This window comes from Polyodon spathula, chromosome 10 (assembly GCF_017654505.1).
Source record: "Polyodon spathula isolate WHYD16114869_AA chromosome 10, ASM1765450v1, whole genome shotgun sequence".
NCBI lineage: Eukaryota > Metazoa > Chordata > Actinopteri > Acipenseriformes > Polyodontidae > Polyodon > Polyodon spathula.
The window spans coordinates 902851-927219 of NC_054543.1; the positions used below are offsets into that span (position 1 = coordinate 902851).

The window sequence follows — 24369 nt, forward strand, 5'->3', positions numbered from 1 at the left end:
TTAATGAGCATCTTCATTACTTTGGGATTCTACACATACCTTGGTGTTCAAGTAAGACTGCATGAGTAAATATAGTGCCATGACACACACATTTAAAAAAAACACTGTTACAAAGCAATCACTCAAGGACAGCAAGTGACAACAGTTTCCCTGACATCCCCCCCCCCCCAAATAAATAAATAAATAAATTAGCAAGCAAGTCAGTTCAAAGACATTCCTCAGCACTGGCTCTTTCAGCATCAATCCAGTACAGGAGGATTTAAACCAGCTGACCTATCAAAGGGACTGTAAGCAACCACACTGCAGAGTCAGTTCTCTTCTCCATAGGACTGCCAACACGAGTCTCAGGGACAGGACAGCCCCAGCAGCTGCACTCTGTACAGGATGACAAAGGGCCCCTTCCACGTTCCGTTTGGAGCAGACGTTTTTAAGGTCATAGAGCCAACAGCTTCCTAAAGGTACTGTAAGAAGCCACACTTTACGATCATTTCTCTAATCCATAAGACCGGTTCAGCTATTACAGTACCTGGGCAAGTTAATGTACTATAGCTACAGATAAACAATACATTCCATTGTATTCCACTTAGTGCTGGAATGTGTGTTCTAATAAACAAAGAAAAGAATGCAGAGTTAGAACAGTGAACAGCTGCAGTTAATGAGGCATGCTGAAGGCTACAGCTTTCTAAATCTGTTTGATCATGCATATTCTGAAGAGCACCATCGCTGGTATTCTGCCACCAAACGCTTGAATAAACTAAAGCCTCGAGTGGCTGCTTTGCCTGCAATATAGGTACAGGCCACCTTTGTGCCTTGGGATCTCAAACAGACCACACACAGAATTAGAATAGTAATCTCTATCCTCAAACGACAGTTATAGCCACAAGGACCCCCGTTCAATAATGTACATAGCAATCCGGTCTGACCATACCACCCAGTATGGAACCAGAGACAGAGTGAAACGTGGTACAGTAATTCACACCACCACCAGTCCTTGTCGTGTCTCAGCTGTAGGGCGTCTGTCTCTCTCAGCAGGAGTCGCAGGGCAGACTATTAACTGAAGAGTATGAAGGTATCTGCAAGGCAGATTGGGGTCATCTACAAGGTTTTAGGATTCCCACTTGGATTTAATGACTCTATAACGATAACCATGAGAAAGACATCATTTCTTTCTACTGTACTGTATGCAAGCGCAAGCGTTGAGAACATTTTGGCAATGTTTATCTGCTGCAGACCTTCCTCATCAGTGTTCGTTTATTTAAGAGAACTTGTTTGGCTTCCTGTAATGGCCTGCTGACTTTCATTCCTCCCACCAGCCACAGACTGCAATCATGCCGACTCTGTTTGCAAATTCAAGCCTCAGTTTGTGACTTCTTACCATATAGACGATGGTGGTCCATTTGAAATCTCTGGAAAATCCAAAGTAATGTTTAACAGGCACTTTAATAAAAGCATTCCAGCATAACACACAATGCAAATTCCTGTCCAGAAGCACGTGTACAACCTATGCCCAAGCGTCAACACTGCCTTCTCCTTATTCTATATCAGATTTGCTATACAAAGCCTATACTGTTTTTCTTTGCCATCTGAATGACTCTATTGATTCTTTCAAGTAGCTTCCTGTATACCATGCTTCCTTCCTGCACTCATGTCACAATGTAGTGAATGAATGCATGCAGAGCTGATGGGCAGGCTGATAAAACACATTAGAGACCCATAACCATGTCAAATACTGCTGACATGAGACTCTGGGACCAGCACTGCCCCTTGATTAAAAATGAATCAAGAAAATGTTCCGTGAGGAAGCTGTTGGCTATAGAATTTAAAAAAAATATGTGTTACACCAAGTTTTCAGCAGACATTGCAATGCAGGAGGGTGTGTTGTGCTCCAAACTGGAACACATGGAATGTGGAAGGGGCCATTCGGCTTCCTGTACAGTTAGACTGCCAGGGCAGTGTGAACAGGGTGGCTGCAATTCAGTTTTTAATTATCTGTTTTTTCATTCAGTTAATTTTGGCTTGTGTCTTAAAAGGCTGTTTGTTACATCAGGCCAGAAAGGAACACAAGTGTCAGGTAGTACTGGGAGGTGAAACCGACATGCTGCGGCAAACAAAAAAAAGATACAAACAAAGACAGCACATGGCACTATAGTCCAAAATAAACAGACAAACAAAACATACTACCACTAAACAAAAACAGACGCTAACAAAACAGGGGAGGAACGCTAAACAAATAAGTATTGTGCTGATATAATTCATGCTGGTCTAATTGCAATTGTAACTGTATTATCATTTTAAAGCTTACTCCCGACTTTCTCTCCCGTTCTCTCACCCTGAACACCCAACCCCGAGCGAGTGAAACACTGCATCTTTTATGGTGCTGGGGTGTCATGTCAGCAGCATTCGACACGGTTATGGTTCTCTAATGCGTTTTATCAAGAGTTCAGGAGCTGCTCTCCAGATCCAGCTGATTTGACGAGGTCAGGAGCTGCTCTTCAGTTCCAGCTGATTTGACTAGTTCAAGAGCTGCTCTTCAGTTCCAGTTGATTTGACTAGTTTGGGAGCTGCTCTCCAGATCCAGCTGATTTGACGAGGAGTTCAGGAGCTGCTCTTCAGTTCCAGTTGATTTGACTAGTTCAGGAGCTTCTCTCCAGATCCAGCTGATTTGACGAAGAGTTCAGGAGCTGCTCTTCAGATCCAGTTGATTTGACTAGTTCAGGAGCTGCTCTTCAGTTCCAGTTGATTTGACTAGTTCAGGAGCTGCTCTTCAGATCCAGTTGATTTGATGAGGAGTTCAGGAGCTGCTCTTCAGATCCAGTTGATTTGACTAGTTCAGGAGCTGCTCTTCAGTTCCAGTTGATTTGACTAGTTCAGGAGCTGCTCTTCAGATCCAGTTGATTTGACGAGGAGTTCAGGAGCTGCTCTCCAGATCCAGCTGATTTGATGAGGAGTTCAGGAGCTGCTCTTCAGATCCAGTTGATTTGATGAGGAGTTCAGGAGCTGCTCTTCCAGCTGATTTTGACTAGTTCAGGAGCTGCTCTTCAGATCCAGTTGATTTGACGAGGAGTTCAGGAGCTGCTCTCCAGATCCAGCTGATTTGATGAGGAGTTCAGGAGCTGCTCTTCAGATCCAGTTGATTTGATGAGGAGTTCAGGAGCTGCTCTTCAGATCCAGCTGATTTGATGAGGAGTTCAGGAGCTGCTCTCCAGATCCAGTTGATTTGATGAGGAGTTCAGGAGCTGCTCTTCAGATCCAGTTGATTTGACGAGGAGTTCAGGAGCTGCTCTTCAGATCCAGTTGATTTGACGAGGAGTTCAGGAGCTGCTCTTCAGATCCAGTTGATTTGACGAGGAGTTCAGGAGCTGCTCTTCAGATCCAGTTGATTTGACTTGCTCAGGAGCTGCTCTTCAGATCCAGCTGATTTGACTAGTTCAGGAGCTGCTCTTCAGATCCAGCTGATTTGACGCGGTGTTCAGGAGCTGCTCTTCAGATCCAGTTGCCTGCTATAGATATATGTACAATGTAGGCTACAGTAGGTCACCCACAGTGCACTGCAGTGTAATTCCATCAAAGGTGGCAGATTATTAGATGGTTCTGGCTCATTGTTTTACACTTCGGCTAGCCTGTGTTACTTGCCCTAGCCTATGTATCTATGGCATACAAGAGCAGTACTGCTACAACAACATTACTACAGGCTGTCACCTACATTACAGCATGCTGGTGAAGATTGAATGATGCTATTAGAAACAGAACAAATGTACTGAAAATATACAGCTGAAAATAAAATGAATAGCCTGTTCCTCAGATAACCTTGACTTGTCACTGACTAAACATCATCAAAAAACACTTCAGATCGATGTTTCTACGTGACGAAATACCAGTCATGGATTGTCAACTTTATCCCAGGCCTTCATTTATCTACAACCCCAGGGGAAGCTTAAACAGATTCCACCTTCCCGAATAAGGTCAGTGTACATTTAATAGGAATTAAAATTAGATTGAAAGGATCTGGTGTATACAACGCAGGACTACCAAAAAAGGTATAGTTTCTACTTCCATTATACTATGTGTAAATGTGATAACCATGTTTAGAGCACACCCTGACTGCAGCTCAATGGCGCACACAGTTCACAAGCAGCACTGTGCACTACTCTATCTCTGCTAATGAGGTCTCCCAACCAAAACCCATCAACATGGTACGAGGATTTACAACAAATATCTTTCCCCGAAGAGCACTGAACATCGATGTCAGCACACAGGAAACTGCAATTCCAACCCCCTGCCACTAAACTCAAGATCCAAGACTGACAGACAGTACAGGGTGACGATCACAGCTTTCTGATGACATTCTAGTCCCACAATTGTTTGTGACGTCAAGCCAGCCCCCCAGATCACGTATTGCAATATATGACTAAATAATTCTTCACTATTTAGTTGTTTTCTTTTGCAGTTCACACACTTGATATTGGTACATGGATTGCTTGTAATTTTGCAGGGAGGACTACAGAACAGTGCACTGCCACATGAACACAGCGGTTTTGCAGCCACTGGGGCGTGCATCGTCTGGTTACGCGATTGCTGCCTTGGTTGTGGCGCGGTGCAGAGCAAGCACATTTGTTCTGGTTCAGTTTTAAGAAATATGCTGTCGTTAACAGTGTCGTGTTGAGGAATACTGAGGCCCCAAGCAGTCTGATATCTGAAGTGGAGTCAGACGGCGAGAATGCAATGCCACTGCATAAGAGGTTTGAACAGTTTACTGGGTAGAATTCCGAAGTTTCCTTTTCTCAGCGATTACACAGTCTGAAGGGTCTATGATACTGTGTGTCTCACAGTTACCATCAACACATGTCTGTATTATTACACACAGTCAATGTCAAACTTCTGGTTTTCAAAACTTTCTATCACATGGTCTTCATATATCATGTGGTAATAACGTTCCATTGACTATCCCTATAAATAGAAAATTATGGAAAACGTGTGGGGGAAAAAAAATCTCTATCACTTTAAATGGAGAACACATGCAGTACAGCTTTATACACTCCACAAGCAATGTCTCTTAAAGGGCAACTTGGTAAGGGTTTGAAATCTCAGTTTGTATGTATTCTTATCTCTTGTTTTCTTTTTCTCCTGGTTTAGATTCACTTTGTATGACTCTCTGTTGTAGTCGCTACATTCTAGTGACTTCTTAAAAATCAGAAGAGTCCCAGAGAATTCAATACAGATCTCAGAATCATCACTCAACTTGACCATTTTGTGAACAAAAACAAAGCATTCCCGGTAGCATAATCTAAGTCAAGGGTGGCCAAAGTTGCCTTCCAGTCCTGGTCTTTGTTCCAACCCTGTTCTAAATTGTTTAATAGAACCATTTAAACCAAATCAATGTGCCACTGGAACAGATAATGTTCAGTGGACACCACCTGGAATGGAAATGTGTTGAGAGAATCATAGAACACAGCTGTGTACCAGCTAGAATGACCCTATGTCAAACCATGTGCTGTACTGTACCTTTGATGTGGCCAGTCTAAAGCAATGCAGCAGGCACCAGCATTTTTATTGGGCTGGTAATGGAACTTAAGTTAGAAAAGCCAATCCAAATCAAATAGAGCTGTGTAACAAGCACTACAACAACAACTCAAAGTGTACTGTCGCTATACAGCCGTGACTTCAAAGAAAAAGGTACCAGGACCGCAATAGCATTCGCAAGCGGCATTACCAACTTTGCAAATGCCACAGCTTGAGTGTTCATTTATCTTGCATGACACAGACAATCAAACTTGAGCTAGAGAATTATAGAACCTGTGTATGAGGGAAACATCTCGGAGTGTAAAGTATTTATCATCCGTTAACCAAAAACTTGTATGATCCCAAGGGGACAGGTTGTAGTGAAGGGTGCTGCAAAGATGAAGTTGCTAGCGTATATGGGTTATGGGTTAGCAGCAGGACAGTAAGCGAGGGTGAAGGGGATTGACAAACTCATACAAGCTCCCCTTAGGAGATTCTTAATTACATCAGAACACCGGAGTGCAACACTCTGCCCCAGGTGGGGGTATGAGTACCACACCTGCTCTACTTTTACCAGATTCTTAGCTCAATACAACTGAACCACTAAATACTCTTTATGACATTTCAAAGGTTTCAACAAATAACTCTGCATTGTGGGATTGTGCATGGGAAATATAACATTCAATTTGAATGCATATGACTTTGTTTAGGGAATTGGTAATCTCCTCGTCTCTGAGGAATTATGAAAGACATCTGTAGGACTTTACACATTTTCTGTGGTTTGTGGCAAATAACACACTGCCAAATAAAAAAAAGAATAATATAAAATACAGCAAAATAGACATTCAAAGATCACATTATTGTTATTTGTTTATTTAGCAGTTGCCTTCATCCAAGGTGACCTAGAGACTAGGGTGTGTGAACTGTGCATCAGCTGCAGAGTCACTTACAACATCTCACCTGAAAGATGGAACACAAGGAGGTGAAGTGACTTGCTCAGAGTCACACAGCGAGTCAGTGGCTGAGCTGGGATTTGAACCCAGGACCTCCTGGTTTCAAGCCCCTTTTCTTTAACCATGGACCACACAGCCTCCTACTGTATAACAGTAGGGTTCCTTTTTCTCTTTAGAACTGCTTGGCAACAGCACCTCCTCTAAAGAACCAGAACGGAGACAGTATCTGCCCAATAAGGCTTGTCATATTCAAGCTACGGGACCTAAGGGGAGAGGAAGATACTGCACTTGCTCCAGTTAAACAAGGCCCTGATACAGCCTGGAATTACTTTTAAACAAAATCCCATCATAAAGGTGTATGGGAGGAGGGAGAGAGAGAGAGAGAGAGATTGGAATAACATATGGTGACCTGTGCACACAGCTGCAAAGAGACGAGAGCCAGGCTGACACAGTGATCTAACAGAAAACACTGCACACCATACAAGCTGTCCTGGACAGGGATTATAGACTGCAGACACTGCGATCCCACATCAGAGAGCTCACCGCTGTTTGTTTACAAAATAAAAGAATAAAGTTTGATGTTACAAAAACAAAGAATGGTCATTAAGCTTACTGTGTGGTCATCAAATCAAACTCCTTGTGTTAAATTAAAATAATAACAACAATAAGGAGGACACATTTTGGAATGCTCCAGCAATACAGTTCCATTTACTGAGGTCACAGAGTCAAGTCCTTGCAGCAGACTTGCGCACATTGTCCACTTGTTAAACTTGGAGGGGTTGAAACTGGGAGTTGACCGATTTGTGGTGAACTAATTACTGGGTTTACAGCACATGTATATTTACAACCCTACCACATGCGACTGACTTCATGCTATTTGCTGTACGATGCTGTAGAATGAATCCTATATTTAAAACACTATTTAATATTTTGGAGGAACCTGCTTCAGTAACGATTCAGATTTGTTGACAAGGTAATACTGTCTCTGTAGTGAGACTGGAATCACGCAAGTCACTACACAACACACAACATGGGGTTAGCCATTGATCATTACGCTCTGTTCATGAACTTAAAGATTACATGGCACATTTCAGACAGCAAATAAACACATTCATTAATAAATACTCTACATAAATAAACACACACACAAAGCTGCACTGCCAGTGAAGCATAAAACGGATAGAAATCTCACCACGACATGGATAAGGCAGAGACAAACTCAAAACCAGTTACTGGTGTATGCCAATCAAAAGCACTTACTTTTTCACCTGTCACAGAAGCATCATGGGACTTTAAAACCTTCCACAGGGCTGGTCCTACAAAGCAATGGCTCAGTCCTGAAGTTATTTTGTCAGTGAAAGCAGCTTCAAGTTGTGGTTGTCCGCTGCACCTCTTTGATACAGCACGCAGTTACCTTGTGTGGTACTGCCAGTGCAAATAACTTAAATACATTGTAACTATGCTTAATAACATTGTAGCTACGTGTACATACATGTGTTTACTATGCAACTACCATGTAAATACACAGTAATTACAGGCACGTAATGTAAAGTGTTACCGCTTATTGCAACATGTCATTTTATATCGCTTATTGCAACATGTCATTTTATATCGCTTATTGCAACATGTCATTTTATATCGCTTATTGCAACATGTCATTTTATATCGCTTATTGCAACATGTCATTTTATATCGCTTATTGCAACATGTCATTTTATATCGCTTATTGCAACATGTCATTTTATATCGCTTATTGCAACATGTCATTTTATATCGCTTATTGCAACATGTCATTTTATATCGCTTATTGCAACATGTCATTTTATATCGCTTATTGCAACATGTCATTTTATATCGCTTATTGCAACATGTCATTTTATATCGCTTATTGCAACATGTCATTTTATATCGCTTATTGCAACATGTCATTTTATAGTATTGTGATTCAAGTGATAGGATGCTACAGAGATACCGTAATAATTGGTTATCACCTACCTATAGTAAAAAAGGAAGCAATGAATGTTCTTTTATGTATTGATTAGTATCCTGCACTGTATACTGCAGGTGACACTCACTTTAAAAAGAGAAGCAGACAGGCCCACTCTCAATTATTAAGTCCAAACAATTAATGTAAAAGGTCAGTTTTGTAACCAACATAAATCAAAACTTACTATAGTGGAAAGCCATTTCCTTCCACTTTGTCATTCTGAAACACAATCACTTGCTCTACTAAAAACTCATCAATATTTAAAAGGTAAATGCAGTAGCTCTTTACATCCCTCTCCCTTTCAAACTGCTGGAAACAGATCACTGCAGAGGCTAATACCTGCTGCTGTGTGACACGCAGCGAGGAAACGTCATGCAGAAGCTGCATTCCAGGGGATCAGGATCCCACGCAACCATCTCAAATAGGACCGGCTACTGGAATATTCATGCACGTACACGGTAAAAAATATCCACGTATGGGAATACAACTTCTGGGAGGCTGAGAAAATTGTTAAATTGTTCATTTGCTTGAACTTCTTTTTTGTTGTGAAGAAACAGTGTTTTCAACTTGCTATTTTTCGCTGTGGAGCAGACGCTTGCATTTGAATACAAAGAAGACAGCAGTAAATGTGGGGGAAATATTATTTTTTTTGTATTATTTCACCAACAATGGACAGGAGGACAAAGAGGCTGAAACATAACTTGGCCATCCCACCTGAACAGAACGATCACAAGGTCAATCTGCCCGATATAAACAGCACTGGGGAGAACAAACTGTTCTCATGTCCAAATAACAAAATGCAAAACATACTCCAGATTGCTATCCTCTTCCTAAAATAACAAGAGCGTTTACAATAGAAGGCTAGCAAGTGTGTTATGCATTGTGGAATCTCTGGGCTGAAATGACAAAGTAAAATGACTTGAAATTGAGGCATGGCAGTAATCAATACCAGAACTACCGTAAAATGTGCCATTTAGGTTTGCAGATAGCTTGTACACTACCACTGGTGAGGCGCTCCCCCTGGGTTCCATTCACTCATGTTTATTGTGATATTCAGGCAGTAATGATTGTTTGTGTAGCAACCGGGCACAAGGGCTTCACAGGTCACATTTCTGTTGCAGATGTAGTAGTTCTTCATTGATAAAGGTGTATATTTACAAAGTCAATTGACTGACAAACACCTGAATGTTCATTAGCTTGTGCAGAACAGTCAGTGTATGAGTTATGTACAGACTTGAACAATTAGTCACTACATCCTTTTAGTTTCACAGGGCATATTAAGAGCTGCTTGTACTTTGCAATTTACAGTATCTAGAGGTTTCAAATCTTTCTTCAAACCCTAAACCGACAGTCTCCGGCTTCACAGGCCCTAAAGGGTAACTCTTAAGCAGTAACCCAGTCAAAACAACAATATTTTTGCAGTCTGGTAAGAATCAGACTCAGACATTTCCATGTAAATGTCACCAGCGTCTGCTGCACGGGCACTGCTTCAGGGTCTGATCAGAGGAGAGAATAAAAGAACATTCTGTTTTAGTAATATATTAATATATTCGTGCATCCTCAAGCTGGACATATCCTTTCAGGTCAACACATTTTTAATTGGGGGCTGCTTTTTTTTTTTTTCACAGCCTAAAAATAGATATTAAAAGTTATTTCACGATTAAACAAAAACTTCATATTAAATGTTCCTAAATATTTAAATGATCCTGAAAAAGTGAAGTTGTAGAAGATTGTGTTTATGTCCACAGTTTAAATACATTCTTTTTTTCACTATCAGTGAATTATCAAACACAATAAAACAAAAAAAAAATGTCAAAACAACAAGACACATGAAATGCCCCCTTCATGTACACTGCAAAAGAACCGCGCAGCTCTGTTCAGGGAGTTCAGTGGTTTACAGGAACCAATCTAAACCAGCTGCCAGGTTCCTAAATGCAGTGGGACAGGCAGCGCGCCTATAAGGAAAACATTTGCTGCATTTACTCTTTCAGAAATGGGGATTTTCACGGGGAACTGCATATAACATGGCAATGGGTACATTTCATGGAAATAGTGAAATCTGTGAAAACAGAAATACAGCCTTATTAATGAAGTTCGTTTTGATAAAAGACTAGGACTCCTTTAACCTGTAAGCTACTTTGAAAATGTTTAATGACTTCTTAATGGTGGGGGAAGGAAATGGCCAGTAATAGATCTACGAGCATGATCGTGGATGAGAGAACATTGGCGTGATGCGTTTGGCAAAGAACCATCAGGTTTCATAGCCAAACTATTGCATCTATCACAATAGAACTCCCTTGAAACTGGATACAGTACATTGATCTTACTTGTAGATTGGTCAATTAGAGTTCCACTCCCAAGCCATGGGAATATCTCCACATTTACCAGAATGTACTGTGCATATCCAACAGTATGAACATTGTTCAGCATGCAGTATTCGATTCTGGGGATATACATCATAGGGGTGCCTCTCTGTTCATACGTCCCGTACAGCACCCTTCCCCTATCTCTTCTGCTCTCTTGCAATGCACAGCACAGCACACACACACCCACACTAGAGTCCCGCTCTCTGCCCACTATACAGTTTTTGGAAAGAAATGTTCAAAACAGCACACCTTGAATTTGGATCTTTTGCATCTTTTTTCAATATTGTCCATTGAACAAAATAACCATGGGAATTGTCATGTTTGAGACAATTGAGTGGATAAATACTGAATATCATGAGCAGAACGCCAATACGTAAATACTTAAAACAAGGCCACACATAGCGTAGTATACAGGAACTTGCCAAAAAGTAATTCAGAACAGGAAAGATTCGAGTGCACAGCCATAACACACACACACACGCACAGACACACACACACACACTACTACTGCATTAACATTAAAAAATCTGACTATTGGATTTAATCTGGGGAAAGATCTGGAAATATATCAAAACACATGACAATATGAAAAGCAATCCTCAGTCTCAGGTAGGATTCATTTGTCAGCTAGTCCACAGCAGAAAGTAAAAACCAATCTTGGATGTTTATTTTGATTAATGGATTCTGGATCTCACTGGGCTTGTACTGTACCATGTGCCATCACCAAGCAGGATTTACTGTAAATTTAGCACAGAGACATGTCGTGAAAATATCTCATTTAACAGGAAAATATTTGTCAACAGCCTTTGAATACACAGCTTGCCTTCCCAAGCACACAGAGATGGACACACCCTTTCACAGTGACGCAGAAGCCTAGTTCAATAGATCAAGGCACAACACAAACTACAGTATAACCCAGAGGACTGGGAATTACCTGTTCATTTAGGAACACATTTCCAAAGCCTTTATCACACAAAAGCACAGTGGAATGAGCTGCAGGTCTACTGTCTTCTGCACCACTACATACTGCATCTCCTACCGTCTTCTGCACCACTATACTGTATCTAGATATCTTTCCTGTATCTCTTTGCTGCCTAAAGACAGCTGCAGAAAAATCAGACAGAATCCTTCTACAATATCCTTCCGGAGGAGCTGCCCGAGTGGTGCTGAACAGTCCTGCAGCCTTTCACTGCCTCGTTAACACAATGGATCGACAACAGCAGAATACAATACCAAATTATTTTCAGATAGCACCCTTCATACCATAGCATCCCACAGCGCTGGACAAAGTTAAGAAACAAGACAGCTCATATGCACAATGCACTCCAGCTACAACCAATTATATAAAAGCACGTTCAAAAAATACATGTTTTCAATTTAGACTTAAAAGAATCCAATGATTCGACCTGCCTGATGTCAACCAGAAAATAATTCCACAAATGAGGAGCATGACAGCAAAAAGCTCTGGCTCCAGTTATTTTAAGAAGATTTTTTTTTTTTTTTTTTTTGTAACAACTAAGAGTTCTGCATTTTCTGATCTCAAAAGAACGAATAGAGAGTTAGTAGTTATTGGAGACAGGATGGTCCTAATCCATGAAGGATCTTATAAATTATTACGACAACTTTAATATCCATTTTTTACAGAATGTTTCTATTTGTTTGTCCAACTGCAGTGTGTAACCCTATTATAACACACAAAAACTAAATAAGAAACTCTGGCTTGTCCTGCACGGAGGCTCCTGTAGCAATGAGAAGGAACTATTTCAAGCAGCTCCTTTTGAAGTTACCAAGCAATCCTTTGAAAACATGAACCGTTTTCCTGATTCCCATCCAGGTCTTTCAGTGAACTCACTTCAACCGCCTCCAGTATCAGCTTACAGTTTGTGAATGAATGATGTTATACCCTCAGACCAGGAAAAGGAATCTGCCACATGTGTGGAGTGGTGGAACTTTAGAAGCAGAGACTCGCCCACTCTGCTGTTCTCTCACACACACAGGCCACAAATAGTAACACACTGTATCATTTCCATGGTGCTACTGCATGGTAGTTTGATCCATTCCAGGTTTTATTTAAGCTTATTCTCCCATTTTGTATCTATACAACAATACCAGGTGAGCCCATTTGAAGTGGAATGTTTCAAAATGCTCAATTTGAACTTATGAAGAGTTTGCGACCTGTCTAATTGCAAGTGCATTTCATTACAAACTGTCACTGTGCATGGGGCTGGTTTTGTCAGAAGCTTCGGTTATGAAGCTTCATGTCTTGTAAGGGTTAAGCATTTGTATTTTCTTATGGGTTGTGTGGGAAACAGGAGCAGTGAATGTCCTGAGCTACTGTAAAAAAAAAGCAAACAAAACACAGCTTCTAGAAGTCACACAGCCCGGTTTGTGTCCAAAGCACTCATATTAGCACTAAACAAACTCCAGCCAGATACAATATATTTTAACTAAATAATATGAAGAAAATCACTAAAACATAATGCTGATCGATGTGCAAGGGGAATTACAGTATAGTATGCATTCTTGATACTATGGAAACCAAACAAAGGGCTCGTTTTTTTTTTTTCTTTCCAATGTTAGAATAAAGTGTTTTTCACATTTCAAAACAACTACTCCTCTACTACATACAGTCTTTAAAAAATAATACATTTGGCATCGGAAATGATATAAATCAGCAGATTATGGTTATAACAGCTGGTATCACCCCCCACCCCCCCACCACTACCCTTCTCCCTAACAATCAATGAAGTTTGACATAGTTAAAGTCACAATAAAATATTTAAAACATTATTTGTTTCAATGTTTTTGGTTTTTAGTTTCATTTTGTTTTATCCTGTTTTCTTGCTGCATTTTTTTTCCTTTTCTTTTGTGTCAATCCACTGCCTTCCAGGCAATCCTTTCTTTTCAGCCATTTCTACACAGCACACAAGCCTCTGAAGGTGTGTCTGAGAAGCCCAGTGCTCTCCACAAGGACTTCACTGTGGGATACATCCTGTTACACTATGTTCCAATTCCCTTGAAAGGGATGAAAGGCTCACATTTTCAAACCCAACAGGCTCCAGCGGGAAAGTATTTTAAATTGACATTTTGACACAATAGTGAGATGGCTGGCTTCAGTTGCAGGTAGAACTGCCAGGTGGGTGCCCTGCTCATCTACCGTGGTGAAACGGAGTCGCACAGAAACAGGAGCGTCAAGAAACAGAAACCAATTCCTTTGGGATTCCTGTTTGGAAGAACAACACATTCTGGGAATTACATCTGGAGAATTACTTAGCAACAGAAGAAAGGAAAATAATCAGATTTACTGGCGAAATACCCACCCTGCACAAATATCAAGCAATACAGTACATGTATAATCCTGCAATATTGGACAGTACCTGAATGGCTAAACATTTTTGGATGAAATCAAGAGTTTATCGCATTGTAGCCAAATGCAAATACAAAATTTCTACAGAAGGCTAGTGCATGATAGAAATTTGGTGCAAAATCAATGCAGTTACAGTGTTCACAGAGTAGAGTATGACAGAGATAGACTGACAGACAGACAGGTGGATGACTGAATGCAATCAGTGTAGACTGTAGGTCCCCTTTCTTTGGAATGAGGACCCCAGAAACTGATACCAGGCTGGAAAAGCTCATTGCACGGTTTACTTCTTCTGAATAGATGCAGTCACAGAACAATACATAAAAATGGTGTTGAAAAGCATGCTGCAGTCAAATCAACAGAGACCGTTCTTTGAGAAGGTACAGTAGATGGATCCAGTTTAACATGAGTTGTAGACTTTGTTGATATACCGTCGCGGTCCAGGAAAACCATAGAAAGCTGATTTAGCTCAGTTTCATAATTTCTGAACAGTGGATTAAAGCAGCTAATGGAAATGTATTTGCTATGACCAGGCTTTTCCAGACACACTCATAACACAGAAACTATTTATCAAACACTACAAACTTAGCAATAAATGTAAACAATAATTAAACTGGAAGTATTTATCAGTGTCTGACTGTATCTGAATTTAGTACTTAAAGCCACTATAATTGCACAGTTCTTACCAAGGGAACAAAAGTGTCTCTGTACTGCAAGTGCAGCGATCAATGACAAGGCACATAACCCAGAAGCCCTTTTGCAGTGCTGGTGAGACCAACTCTTTATTGTGTACTGTACATCAAACTGAAGTCAAAAGCATGGTGTTATTTCAACAGCATGTGTGCAAGACCATGCTCACATTTTGCTGTAGTTGATTTTGCTAATGTAATAACATTGTTTGTCAGCAACAGGCAGTATTTAAAATGACAGGGCGATGTCACCAACCTCAAACAACCTTTAAATTACAGGAACACAACTGAGCAGCAAACTGCTGAGCCAAGACCCTGTATAACCCATAGGGTCTACTTCACCTCTAAACAGACAGCCAGCATGCACCACGGAATTAATTTCACATCAGCGTAGTCAGTGTAACACATGGCAGACAGACACACATGGGTGATCAGTGAATACAGGTCGGGCGGCATGGTGGTGTGGTGGTTAGCGCTGCTGCCTCACAGCGCCAGGGTCCTGGGTTTAATTCCAGCCTAGGGGTCTGTCTGCGTGGAGTTTGCATGTTCTCCCCGTGTTCGCATGGGTTTTCTCCAGGTACTCCGGTTTCACCCAAAGACATGCTGTTCGGGTTGATTGGTCACTCTAAATTGCCCTGTGTGTGACTGAGTGTGTGTGTGGTGCCCTGCGACGGACTGGCATCCCATTCAGGGTGTAGTCCTGCCTTGAGCCCTGTGTCTGCTGGGTTAGGCTCCGGCTCACAGAGACCCTGTAAAGGATTAGCGGTTACAAAGACGCAATTACTATTTTGAAGCCTAGTGTAGATTGAGCATGTTGTATATAGAATCCTCTCTGCACTAAATAACGAATTTCAGATATTGTGTAATGCCACAAGCACAGCAGTTTCACCCATTCCAGCTATTATGATGAGCTTGATTAGCCACAGTGTGTCTACAGGTAACAAGCTCAGGCATGTCTTCTTATTAAACACACAGTAAAACCAGGAATGGATCAAACTCTATGCAATGGGAGTCTTATTGCCATCCCTGTTACCATTTAGGATTTACATACACATCTTGGGATATAACTGTGTACATATTTTCAAGGAACAGAAGTCAGTCCCAAATACAGAAACAAAGCACCTCAGTCTATACTCTAGGTATGATCACATGGCTTGCCGTCAAGCTCTGCATGCACAACACATCAGGCAGATTGAAAACAGCAAAACAAATACAGACCAGTAATTGAGTCCCAACAATAAACACTTCCTAGAAACATCTCTGCAGTGAAGACCCTCCAAACTGTACAGAGATTCATTTTAATCAAAGTTCTGCATGTGAAGCTGCGATCCAGGCACAATGGAGTTAGTCCAAGACCTATACTGTATATAAACAGGGCTCACATTCTCAGTGATGGGGCAGATTAAACCTCCGGGGGTTAGAAATGCTTAGAAATACAATGTACAAATCCCATTGCCAGTGACCCATACAAACATGCTCCTTTAGAATGCATTACAGAACTGCACTGAGAATGTTTAATACCGACCCAGCACTGAATGTCAGTAATAGCCCCTTTCGTTTTATTTCAGTTGTGTTAAACCTATGCTGAACCTAGAGATATTGCACTGTGCTAGAGCAAATGAGTACACAGTTCTAGCCCATCCTGCACTTTCATGTTATTCCATATCAATCACAATGGCACCCATATTCACCAGTGTATCTGATGTCTTATGTTTTGCAGCACAGTACTGTAGGTCTGGGGAGCAGATTACTGTATTTGCACACTTCCATACTCCCACATGGTTAGCATGAAATTCAATTGTTTTGCATCGATCAGAGAACTTCATTAGACAAATACAACTACAGTAGACTCGTCAGATTGAAGCAGTTACGGGGTTGGTAGGCTGTAAAGTAAAACAGTGAACCCTCATTATAGAAAGTACAGTATCAGACACTGTGCATGCAGTAGGGTCATATTTCAAATTATACAAGCTAAAAAAAACTAAGTCCTCAATCCTCAATCAGAAAAGGTTTCTAAACAGAATTGTTATAGGCTGCAGGAGAATAAAGAAGTCACTTGTGCAAATTGTACATGTGAGATGTGTATTATACAGTAGACTTTTGGAGGTGCCTCTCCATCAGCTTGTACACAAGCTACCAAGAGAACACCATTTCAAAACATCTCCACACAAGCTACCAAGAGAACACCATTTCAAAACATCTCCACACAAGCTACCAAGAGAACACAATTTCAAAACATCTCCACACAAGCTACCAAGAGAACACCATTTCAAAACATCTCCACACAAGCTACCAAGAGAACACCATTTCAAAACATCCCCACACAAGCTACCAAGAGAACACCATTTCAAAACATCTCCACACAAGCTACCAAGAGAACACCATTTCAAAACATCTCCACACAAGCTACCAAGAGAACACCATTTCAAAACATCTCCACACAAGCTACCAAGAGAACACAATTTCAAAACATCTCCACACAAGCTACCAAGAGAACACCATTTCAAAACATCTTTACACAAGCTACCAAGAGAACACCATTTCAAAACATCTTTACACAAGCTACCAAGAGAACACCATTTCAAAACATCTTTACACAAGCTGCCAAGAGAACACCATTTCAAAACATCTTTTCACAAGCTGCCAAGAGAACACCACTTCAAAACAACTTTACACAAGCTACCAAGAGAACACCATTTCAAAACATCTTTTCACAAGCTGCCAAGAGAACACCACTTCAAAACAACTTTACACAAGCTACCAAGAGAACACCATTTCAAAACATCTTTACACAAGCTACCAAGAGAACACCACTTCAAAACAACTTTACACAAGCTGCCAAGAGAACACCATTTCAAAACATCTCCACACAAGCTACCAAGAGAACGCCATTTCAAAACATCTTTACACAAACTACCAACAAAAAGCCATTTCAAAGCATCTTTTTCAGGGACAAGAAACTGAACACTTAATTTGGTATTTCAATATTTTGTAGCAGGCCTATGTGGTGTTATCACACATTTTTCTGTATATGTATTCCTGTCATGCCTGCAGTATTTTATTTCTGTTTGTGGAAGGCATCTGCAAAACCTCTGTGAGCAGCACTACCACGGAGGACACAGACAGGGCATGTTCAGGAGTTTGTAAATTGTTATGTTACAGCTTTGTTTGTTTGTTCCTTAGCTGATAATTCATATCCAATCCTGTGTTTTAATATTAGACAAAGATTTCGTAAATGATTTTGTTCAACACAACTAACCAAGCTCCTTTTTAAGCAATGCTGGAGTCTATTTATAAACCCTATTAATCTCTGCTACAAAAACATAAACATCTGCCTCGTACCAACAGCTGCCACTGTTTCACTGTACTTGTATTTGCTGGAACCACTTTTAGCACCACATATTAAACTGTATTACCAAAAAATGTGTGATCAATATGTACACTGCATAAACATTTAGTGGGAAATATATGATTCGGAATGAACTATCCAGGCATCAACCTTTTCAAATCATTCTTTTTACAATGTGTGGGATTTCAAACAAGAGAAAGAGATTGAAAGGTACAATCTAACTGTGCTGGTACAGGAGAAACAAGATAAGATTTGTATCTGGCATCCAGAGGAATTCCAGTTGGTTTGTGGTGTAATGGAACATGTCAGGCATTATCACAGCACTGCTTGGCATCTCATTAGTAAAAACATTCAATGTTTTACCTACAATCTCCCCAGATTAAATTGAAAATATTATCAAATGAAGGACACACTGCTTACTACAGAAATCATTCAATTGTGCACAGCAGTATGCACTAACGAAGCATTTCTTCAAGAATTAAATATCTCTGATTAGCTTGTTGTCTTTCAACTTCTTTTTATTGATTGTCCCTCTGCTTCGAATTATAGCGAAGGCATGACCCAGCTGGACCCACAATCAGAACAGTGTAAGAGATGCAATGGCAGCTCAGTGGTGCTGTAATTCTACACTCAGTGAAGGGTGCTGTTCTTAATATCATTCTCACCTCATAGCAGCCGGGTACCAATATATTATTTTATGTCATCATTATTTTTTATTACTTTTCACAAGGGTGTAACAAAATCATTACATTTCACCTTTGTATCACTCTCAGTAGATTATGTTTTGTACAGTCTTCTAGTCCTTACTGTAACGATAAAACTGGGATTGTTGAAGAAAACTATGCCTAGTAAATGAATACTGCAGCGTTCAAAACTTGACGTGCACATATAATGGTGTGTACCCGTTTTGTTTGCTTATTTGGTGACCATGTGTTTTATCCTGCCCATTCTCCAGTTGTTTTATTTATTATTATGTTAATGTATTGTTATGTTGTAATTGTTACTTCTTGATGCTGCAGACTTCTTTGTTTTAACAGGCATGCCAAGTGCTTTGAGATACTGTGGCATGAAATGAGCTGCATGTGTCAAATAAATCACATTGAAATTAACTGGTAGCAAACAATTCAGCAGGACTTAAACGTGTACCTAACTGTTATAACCTATGGTATCAGTTAATTCTGTAACTAAATATAAAACTTAACATTGGAAAAGTAGTATGCACGCTGTATAGGATTGAGAGACTTGAGTGTTTCATGAATGTATGTTAAATATGAATTGAGCTGCTAGATCCACTCCAGTATTTCCTCTCTGCATTGTCCTTTTACAGCAGATACTCTAACCTCTGACCTCCTGCACAGACACTGTTAAAAAGGCAGATTACTTCATCAGTTCACAAAAACAACCTGTTAAAAGACGTCACACAGCTCCAAGGAGATTGCAGATCACTGTCAGCCTAAAGTACACAAATCAATAACCCAATAGCAAATGCGTGTATATCTTACAACAACAACAATGACACACGTATTTCTTTATGTTCATCATGTTGACCTTCATTCCAGTTGTTTTAATGTTCTCCGTTGAAGCAGTATGACTTGCAAAATGTTCACTGGAATAACATGCTACTAAGAACGCATGAGATGCTGGCGCCGCGCACTGTGACCCCCAGACAGTGTGCTGTGCATGGCATGCTGTGTTGGTCACATCAAACATAAGACAAGGTTTGCGCGCACGCCAGGTATGCCTTATATTTGGTTGCCCTACACAAAATGAACACCAACTTGACTTGTCTCATTGTAATACTAGATTAAGGAAACATGACTTGCATAACAATAACAAGATGGCCTTTGACTTAAAAACGGTTACTTTTATGTCTACTTAGTAGCTAGCCTCCACGGGTACCCTATATAAAACGCACACATGGAAAGTAATGTTACAGATGCGTTTTTAAGGGGTATGTACATTGTAGCTACACTATCATCACGTGAATAAAACATAGCTTGCTAGAATAAATAATGTTTACCGCTTTCTATTTTTACCAACTGCCCACCAAGAGTGTAAATATGTGGAGCACCACATCTCGGACACATACATTACTCATCGCTGAGCATTAATCCGGACTCAAGATGACAACAAGAGACACAGCAGCCACTTGTTCATTTCAGACAGATAATGAACACTTTCACGCCTTTTTCATACGGAATTTACATTAAATTCTACCAATACCACAACACAATCGTGCTCCTTCGGGGAACTTGTACAATTTCGCGGTATGACTAGGCTAAATCGTCTCAATTTTATTTTTTTTAATGAGGATTGGAGCATCATTTAAAAATGTTGTGTGTTCGTGTTTCTACACAAAACGTTCTCTATTTTGCATCAATTCCACGGTGGTCAGCGGAACAAAACAATTTGATAAGACAGCTACAGAAACTGGGAATCCCGCTGAACAATATATTCAGCTTGTGATGATTTCAACTGAATGACGAGATCTTCAGAATACCGTACCCTTACTGGATCCACCCCACGTCCACCTGAACGTTCAGCTATAGAGAAAACGAAATTACTCCGCCATACCACTGCCACAAGCGCAGTATCTGTTTCACTAAACAGATCTGATGCTAAACATTTTCATCTGTACTTACTTAAACCTGCCCTGGCAGTGACGACACTGCTCTCCAACCCATCCCTGATCACAGATGCACGTCCCGTTGAAACATCTTCCAGAATGGCAATTCTTATCGCAGGACCTTGGGAGGGACGCTTCGGCATGAAGCACCAGATATAACAAAACATAAAGCAATAAATATCTGTTGACATCGACCCATCCAGCATGCGGGTATTTTTGCCTTTTGTAAAGCTGCAGTCCTCTTCTAAGCATATCCATGCTTTCTATATATGTATGTATTTATTTATTTGTAAAAATATAGCACTGTCGACTTTCTTTTTTCAAGATTCCAGAATTTCTTTAAAAAACAGGCTCGGCTTTTACTGGCATGATTACTCCCTAATGCTATTTTGTAAATCGTATTTGATGAGGTAATTCCAGGTCTTCACTTCCAAGCAATACAAATACGATCTGAGTTTCGTAAGATTAGACGAGGTGTTTTTAAAAAAAAAAAAAAAAAGACACCGCAAGACAAAAGTGAAAGTCTTTTTGCGGCTTTTATTTTATTCCTGGGATCATAGAATATGCATTAGGAATAAAAAGATATTTTACACTTCACTAATTCTCCCACGATTAGACTGATGTTTCCGTTCATGAAAACACACGGTTCTATGATAAACAAGCAAGCACGAGTCAGAAAGGCAAGAAATTCAACGCCTGTCCTTTGCAGCGCTTTATCATTCAGGGTGAAAAAAAGTATTGGCTTTTAACGTAATTTATCTAACAACTCTCTTTAAGCTCTGTCAAGCAGCCATTTTTAAAGCGCAAAAATTATATTAAATCAATTACTTAACAATGAATCGTGTATAGGAGTCTCTTTTATAAACCTGTTCATTGTAGATCCGAGTCCCTCGCCTTACCAACATATAAGCAAACAAAAGGTTCGATTTTCCCAAAATTCAGCTCGAAATCCCAGGAAGGCTGCGGTAGTCAATAGGATGTGTTTATTCGTAAAGATGCAGCAACCTACACGAATCACTGCTCGGTTTGCTAGTATCTCGCCACACATTTGTAACGAAGCGCAGTCTCTTTTTTTAATCTTAGCTCAGACTTCAGTATTTTATTCTGGAATTTTGGTTTAATCCATGCTGGAAAGTGCAATAATTCCGTGATCCTTATCTCCTGCTCCCTCCACTCTCCAGCCGTATCCTGCTGCTTTTGGATTAGGCACTGCACAAAGAGCTGAGCATGCGCAGAACCAAATAGTCTTAAAGAGACAGTGAAGCTTCTACACCCTTCCCGCAGACTTGCATGCCTTTTTGTGATCGAACAAATCCGTTGTTCGTTTTTTATTTTATTTTTTTATTGTTGTTATTATTACAGTTCTGTATTTTCTGAACATTTGCTGTTGTACATTTAATTGAAAGGTCGTCCAAAGAGAGATAGTAGACGTTCTACTAATTTAGACAGCTCCAAATGTAAAGCTAGACGTAGACTCTAGAAATATCAAGACAAGAAAATCTTAACTGAAGAGAAACATTTTTAAACTTAAAGACAGTGAAAAGACAAGTGGCTGGTTCCACAGAGCCAAGTTAGCACGAATCTTGGACTAACTATTGTTGCCCTTGGTAAAGTGCTCCAGCAGTAATGTTAATCAGGGACTGTGAAAGCAGATGATAACGAATACCTAATACCCCAGAGACTACACTGAAAAAAGATTCAAACAAGTTTACAGAGCATGGCTGGGTTTGATGCTCATGACTGTGACGCAAATTCTCTGCTTTCCATTCCCAGGAAAGTTGATCAGAAGAGCTATGCAAACAGCATCTAGGAGGTGGCTGTGGAGACCACAGTGAAAGCAGACATAAAATACACAGACAGGGGTTTTCACATTGTCCCGCACTCTCAAGCAGCTCAAAGCTGGTTGAATGCTAGTGTAACCCGTTTCAAAACCAAACACAAACAGCTCCCAAATTCACCACATTAAAACCATATGGCATGAATCTACTATTCACTGCAGTCTTTGAAGATTGCATTACATGGTGGGTGGGGAGATATAGGGTTCACCACTGTTCTTGTGTTCAACTTGGCACTGACTTACTGAAACCAATGCATGGTTTGGAGGTATTACTCAAAGCTTGGTTTGTGTTGCCATATCCAAATTCGAGACATCATGTCAATGGGTTTGTACTATTTCCTAGCGATGAAAAGCCTTTTTTGTTTACCCCATCTTTTGTTTACCCCATATTTTGCACTGAGGTACATAACCACCAACGTTCTTCTCAAGCAGGTATCTGCACTGGCTCCATAAATACAAGCAGATATCATCACAGCAGTTCATTTGACTCAAACAAGCCCTTTCTAATGTGTTGCTAGAATAGAACTCCAGATTCATGCACTGATTAAATCGTCACTGTATACACAGTACAGTGCTGGTTAAGAGAATGATTTCAATTTTTCAGATGACTCGCTTCTAACAAAATTAAAGTGAATGTGATTTCAATAAGTGAGCTTCAAAGCACCACATTCACTAGTGAGGCGTTTAACAGATCGGCATTCACAGATCTGGGCCTGTAAAAATACAATCATTTGAACTGTTTATTTCAAATTACTGGATTGCGGTATCCTTGCATGAATGTTATTAATAATAAATTTAACACTCGCATCACATTGTCACGTTGGCTTTTAAGCAACCAATCTATTAATACCCACAAGTTGGTTTTCATGTTGCCCCACCCATGATGCAACACGCACAGCATTGCATTTGGATCTAAATTAAACTTATTAAAACACCAAATAATGCACACCACCCCCGTGGTCTTCGTGAGGCGTGCATTTATCTAATGGTCCAAGGTCTGTCCTTTGCAAGCTCCAGCTATGATGACAGGCAGACTGTAAATAAGATTGTCTGCCCTTTTGATGCTGAGATCCAATGAGCTGAAATATTAAGCTGCAAGGGGATGGTATGATAGTACAAAACTAAAATGCATTAATACAGCTGCAAGGTCAGACCAGGGAATCAAAAGATTACAATGGACATGATAGCGTATCACATTTTCTTTGCAAATGATATACTTTTCCAGTGACTATGTGACCCTTCATTTGAGGTAGCTGGGATCTGCTCTCTTGTCTGATCTATCTGAGCAGAACTGGGAAAGTGGGCCGTATACTTGTACTGTTTCCTGTTGTAAGTGAAAAATTATTTGTATTTTGAAAACAATTAATGGTTACATAATTTAGATTTTCAGAGGACTGATGAATTTCAGGAGGTAAAGGAATTATAAGCCAAATAGTGTATAGAAGGCTGATAGAGGGCTGTCTGTGCTCCTGGATTCGGAGAGCGCTTTGCCTGCCTCTGGTGTTTGTTAGAGACAGGAAACAGCAGTATCACAGGTAGATGGCACTGAGGTGTGCTCTTTCCAGCTGTGAAATGCTCCTAGAATTCCCAGGGGTTCTATTTATACCTCTGTTGTTGAAGACATCCACAGCTTAGTAAATGTGTCCTTTTGAGCTGTTTTAAAAACCATTTCACCACACGCCACACGGCTCCTGCTCTA

General features: G+C 40.3%; 1 protein-coding gene across 2 annotated transcripts in view; it reads right to left on the reverse strand.

Annotated features, from left to right (window-relative positions):
• atrnl1a (attractin-like 1a) overlaps nt 1-22021 on the reverse strand; it is a 163324-nt gene extending 141303 nt beyond the window's left edge. For both annotated transcript variants that reach the window (XM_041260693.1, XM_041260692.1), the window contains exon 1: nt 20850-22021. In XM_041260693.1, the coding sequence (XP_041116627.1) occupies nt 20850-21091 (242 nt within the window). In that variant the 5' untranslated portion in view covers nt 21092-22021. The remainder of the gene's footprint in view (nt 1-20849) is intronic.
• Between the last annotated feature and the right edge of the window lie 2348 nt (nt 22022-24369).